Here is a 5,987-nt window from a genome sequence, read left to right as displayed (position 1 = left end):
TTTGGCTCAGTACTTCCGGGTATCTGTGAGCAGATGCTTGGAAAACTCTTAAATCCATACTATGGTAAGTACACACATTAAGTTTTGCGCACTTTCTAAAAATCCATATTGGTGGTAAGTGTGCACGTTATGCTTTGCGCACTTTCTAAAATCCACATTGGTGGTAAGTGTGCACGTTATGCTTTGCCCACTTTCTAAAATCCACATAAGTAGTAAGTGTGCACATTATGCTTGCCCACGTTTCTGAAATCCTGTATGGTAAGGGTTACGCATTATGAGCCTCGTTCCCTTTCTCTGAGTTGGTTTAGACCCGGGTACCTTGGGCTCTACTCAGCTAGTGTGTCTCTGTCGACACACTCTGGAAGCATCACTCCCCTCACCATTGAGGGTTATTGTGAGCATGGTGTTTTCTTTCGAGTGTTTAATTCTCTCTGAGGAGTTGGATTCCTCGCTCCATAGGCTGTTCTATGTGGTAGTGCTGAGCAGTGTTCCCCTTTTATCAAAGGGTTAAACCTATGAGCACGCTACTTCTTCTGAATTCGGAGTTCTCCTCTCACATGAGAGTTGAGTTCTCTGTTTTTCCCAGAGCACCTGGAACCAGCAGCATCAGGCGAACTAGGCCTTTCCTCTGCCTCTCTGATGTGCTGAGTTGTTTGGCTAGCTTGCAGTACACTTACCCTTCTGATTCTAACAATCGCGCTGTAGGTCGAGCCCCCCTCTCGACTGAGAACTGGGTGTGTTGCTCCCACAGCTAAGTAAATTATTGTTAGCTGTTCCTGCTTTGGAACATGCTGCAGGTCGAGCCTCCTCTCGTTTGAAAACTGGGGGTGTTACTCCCTCAGCTAAATAACTGTTAGCTGTTCCACCACTGGAACATGCTGTAGGTCGAGCTCCCTCTCGATTGAGAGTTGGATGTTTGCTCCCTCAGCTACAGATTTACTGCTAGCCACTCCAGCATTATAAGCCTTAGATCGAGTTGATGACTTCTCAAACATAGCGTTTTGGGATGCACCTTTTCCATCTATGGGCAGCTCTTTCAGAGTACAACGAGAACCCCTTAGAACGGTATTTTTAAAATCCATGTTATGGTAAGTGTGCATGTGAAGTCTTTGTACACTTTCTAAAGTCCACACTGTGGTAAATTCGCACGCTAGTACTCTGCGTTCTTTTCTAAAAACCTGTATGGTAAGAGCTACGTGCAGCAGCCTCGTGCTCTTTCCGAGTGGTTTAAAACCCGATTTCGCCTTGGGCACCACTCCACCTATGTATTCTCTGGATACCTACTTTAACAGGGTGTTGCTACTAGGGGTCTGTTGAAACAGTTCCTTTAGCATGTGCAGAGCGTGCGGTAGCCCCTGTGTGACAGGCCAAGACTTAGTATGATTCTAGGCTCTTGGTCGTATTCCCTTAAAGGAATCTATTCCTGTTTACAAGCTTTGAGCTCTACCCCGGGCCCAGGAGTTCTGGCCCTAACAGGTAAGTTTTTTGGGGTATGTAGCCTAGGCCTTTGGCCGTAGGGAATAATGTCACTGACAGCCGTCTAACGTCCCAGGGGCAACTCCCATGGCAATATGGCAGAATTGGTACTTAGTGCTCGCCATGGTTTCTGGCATGCACTCCCCTCAGCATGGTGGCGTGGGTATACCGTTCCCCATAGCGACCCCTATCGGACGCAAGCTTCAGACAAAGAAGTGGATGATGTGTTCTCCCGGCGCCTATTTATACTATAGTCGCACCGGTAGTGACGTCATGCCTGTCGCCGGCCAACGTGTTGTTAGTGTTTTTTTAATGTATGCTTCAGACACGGGTCACGACGAGGCGTTGCCCATAGCGACCCCTAGAGGACGCAGTGTCTCGTTCCCTACTCAGGGAACCATGGTTACATACATAACCTGAGACGTTTTTATATACAAAGTTTGAATGACAAGAAGCTAAAATTGCAATTTTCATGTGTAATTTTTGTGCATACCATTAATGGAATTAAAGGAATAGCGCCCCCAAAAATTCTCAACATTTACTCTCAAAGATGATCCAATGAGTTGCTCAGCAATGGATGATTCTACAGTGAATGGGTGCCGTCAGAATGAGAGTCCAAACAGCTGATAAAAACATCACAATGATCCACAAGTAATCCACACCACTCAAGTCCATCAATTAATGAATTGTGAAGAGAAAAGTTAATTGTTTGTAAGAAACAAATCCATTATTAAGGCATTTTAAGTTTAAACTGTTGCTTCTGGCGAAAATACTATAATCCATAATAATGCTTCCTCCATCGAAAAATCCATCCCCTGTTGTCCTCTCACATCAAAATTCACTAACATATTTGTTTAGAACTGTTTTGATCAGTGCATATTTCTCTCCTGATTCAGAAGAGAAAACTTTTTCACTGGAGAAAGCAATATTACGGATAGAGAGCTTGTATTTTAGCCAAAAACATCTTCATATATTTATTACAAACACACAATTCATTGGAGTAATGTGGATTACTTGTGGATTATTGTGATGTTTTTATCAGCTGTTTGGACTCTCATTGATCTCATGAGCAAGTGATGTAATGATAAATTACTCCAATTGTGTTCTGATGACAAAACAAACTAATCTACATCTTGGATGGCCTGAGGGTGAGTACATTTGCAGCAACTTTTCACTTTTGCGTGAGCTATTCCTATAATATAATTTGCAATTAGGTCACATCTTATTTTTCCCCTTTCAACTCCCCCATGGTGAAAAAGCTGATGCCTTGTGACTAATTTATTTACGTGTCATTTTTGCACATTGATTGTACATTAATGTTGATATCAGCATATTAATGTTTAATGCAGAAAAAGTCTCACTCACTTTTGCAATGAACTCTCGCTTGGTGTAATCCACATTCTCCTCTAAGATTTGGGGAGGGACGATCCATTCTCTCTTCTGCCTGTGGAGGGCCACAGAGTTCTGGAATCTGGCTTCAACCTCAAACACATGCTATGGGAAAACAGAAATGCACAACAACAATTTGTGAAGACAGACTTATCCCGCCAACCTTCTCACACACAGCAGAAAAGACAAAGACAGAAATATTTGTTTTTATATTTGCTGCCCTGTCTGGTGAGAATGTTCTCATTTGCGGCTTTTGTAAATGATTCACTAGTGAGTCATTATAAATGATTGAAACACTGTGGTTGCAACTTCCACGCATCCATTGTTTGACACTAAGCTCATCCTGTCTGTACACAGACAAAATTAAACAGATGCCATAATTTGTGTGAAATGAGTTGAAAGAGATATAATAAACCTGAAAAGATTTGCAAACACGGGGAAACCCTGCACAGGAGTCATTAATTTATTTCACTTCTGCAGACGTCTAATTAAGGAAGATAAGATGAAGAAATACTTAGCAAAAGCGAAATGCATTCCACTTCAGTCGAGATCACCTTAATCAGACCACACACAACTAAGATAAAGCATAAGCACACAGTGGCAGAAAAATATAAATATCTCAAATATAAAATGTAATGTCTTAGTAAGGGGTTTTCTTTACTTTCTTCAACTGTGCATTTCTGAATTGTACTGAATTGAAGTTTCAATAGTTACTTTTACAAGTGTTAATAGTGATACATGGAGACATCACATATTGTGTAGTAATTACATAAGGTTTGGTACATGCATTAGGTTGTTTTATGTAAACTGAAGGCCTAATGATTGTCATATGAATAAGTAGAACCTTTAAATTTGTGACATGGAAATATGAAAGGCTAAAAACTCAGCAATAAAATGTAATTTTAACCCAAATGAGAGATGTTTTACACCAAAAGCACTCTCTCGTACACACACAGTGTATGACACATGTATGGGCATAATGGGTATGCAAAATATTAAAAACGAAAGCCAAAACAACCAAGACTGTGCTCTTTGCATATCTACCTAGCACATACTGATAAAAGCAGTAAAATCATCCTTCACTGAGATTCTCCAGTGTCAAGTACCAGGTGAAGTGATTTTCACTCATTTAGTAGATTGCACTAATTTAGTAACCATTTTACTCAACTGTTGTTCAGTAAATCAAACTCATCTTCATTAGAATTTGAGTAAGTATTACTGAGAAATGTAAATCATTAAGGTGCCAGGGGGAAGGAATTTCAATACTCCTAAGTGAATACAATAGGCAGATCCAGCTTGACTGCTGTAATTTGTGTGTCTGTATATTTGACAGAGCTTGTACTGAAATGCCCTTTACAAAAATACACCATGTTAAATAGTGGAACTTGGAAGTTCCCAACAAAATACTACAATACAATTACTATAGCGCCGTTATTATGGTAAACCTACACTCTAAAAAATGCTGGGTTGTTTCAACCCAACTTTGGGTCAAATATGGACTAACCCAACCGTTGGGTTAAATTTTTACATTCAATTTTTAACCCAAAAGTTGGGTTAGTCCAAATTTGACCCAAAGTTGGGTTGAAATAACCCAGCATTTTTTAGTGTGTATAATAAAACAGTTGGGTATCTCCATACTGATGTAAAAAAAAAAAAAAAAACTTTAATATTTTATTTAATATTTGTCTAGTTATTGACCATCAGCAATTGTGGTTAATTTCGTATCATGGTTTCATTGTAGTATATAATATAATAAATATTAGGGGTGCTCCGATTGATCGGCTACCGATCACTATCGGCCGATAATCACGTTGGGATGATTGATCTCTAAAGGCCGATCTCAAAAAAACGATCTCAAGCTGATGACGCTGCTGTGAGAGGTTTGGCACGACATGCAGCGGCACCGTCTCAGTCTGTCTGATGCGGGTAAAATAATTATAATGCTGAAGGTAAGGTACTCACCTTCATATTTCTTCATTAAATAACTTATAAAGTAATTTGAAAACCTTTTCACAAAATTTCACAAACAGCGTGAGTGAATCACCTCGCGCTCTCTTTCTCTCTCAAAATACGCAAATGGCTTCAAATCACCACATCGCATCTGTCTATAAGCGAGCTGCACGCTGCACTTGACACAGGAATTGTCACTTGCACAATCGAGGCAGTGTCACATCGTCACTAAAGTTTATAAATTGCGTTACTTTTTAATTCTCGCCAGTGTTTAATCATTCAGCGCTCACGCGCTCTCCTGGAGACCGTACGCTCACGCACTATGGAAAGCCGTTGTAACATTTAATCTATAAGCCGTACTAGTATCTATTTTCATGGTACTAGTATCTATTTTCATGGTACTAGTATCTATTTTCATGGTACTAGTATCTATTTTCATGGTACTAGTATCTATTTTCATGGTACTAGTATCTATTTTCATGGTACTAGTACCTATTTTTTAGATACTAGTATTTTTTCCATTAAGTACTAGTACTTATTCATTAGGTACTAGTGCTTATGCTTTATCTACTAGTGCTTATTCTTTAGGTACTAGTGTTTATTCTTTAGGTACTAGTGTATTTTGTAAAGTTACTAGTACTTATTCATTAGATACTAGTACTTATTCATTGATACTAGTGCTTATTTATTAAATACTAGTACTTATTTATTAGATACTAGTACTTATTGATTAGGTACTAGTACTTATTCATTGATACTAGTGCTTATTTATTAAATACTAGTACCTTTTCATTAGATACTAGTACTTATTGATTAGGTACTAGTACTTATTCATTAGATACTAGTACTTATTGATTACATACTAGTACTTATTTATTAGATACTAGTACTTATTCATTAGATACTAGTATTTATTCATTAGATACTAGTACTTATTCAATAGTGACTAGTACTTATTTCAATAGTGACTAGTAACTATTATATTGTTACTAGTAAAAAAAAAAAATTTTTGCCATTGACTTCTATGGGGATCCGTCATTGAGATATCAACTATTCAGTTTTGACTAGTATGTATTCCACTAGTGACTAGTACTTAATTTTTATGCACTAGTAGTTATTCATTAAGCACTAGTACATATTTTTTAGATACTAGTACTCATTCATTAGATACT

At 38.4% G+C, this 5,987-nt stretch overlaps 1 protein-coding gene across 1 annotated transcript in view; it reads right to left on the bottom strand.

Moving 5' to 3' along the window:
• Positions 1-5,987, bottom strand: part of LOC107559724 (desmoglein-3-like) — a 28,241-nt gene that overhangs the window by 13,928 nt on the left and 8,326 nt on the right. The window contains exon 2 of the mRNA XM_016243644.1: positions 2,842-2,970. Within this exon, the coding sequence (XP_016099130.1) occupies positions 2,842-2,970 (129 nt within the window). The remainder of the gene's footprint in view (positions 1-2,841; positions 2,971-5,987) is intronic.

Source organism: Sinocyclocheilus grahami, unplaced genomic scaffold, assembly GCF_001515645.1.
Source record: "Sinocyclocheilus grahami isolate Dianchi unplaced genomic scaffold, SAMN03320097.WGS_v1.1 scaffold696.1, whole genome shotgun sequence".
NCBI classification, from domain to species: domain Eukaryota; kingdom Metazoa; phylum Chordata; class Actinopteri; order Cypriniformes; family Cyprinidae; genus Sinocyclocheilus; species Sinocyclocheilus grahami.
Note: the sequence above shows the minus strand (reverse complement) of the source record. Positions and strands in the feature narration are given on the sequence as shown.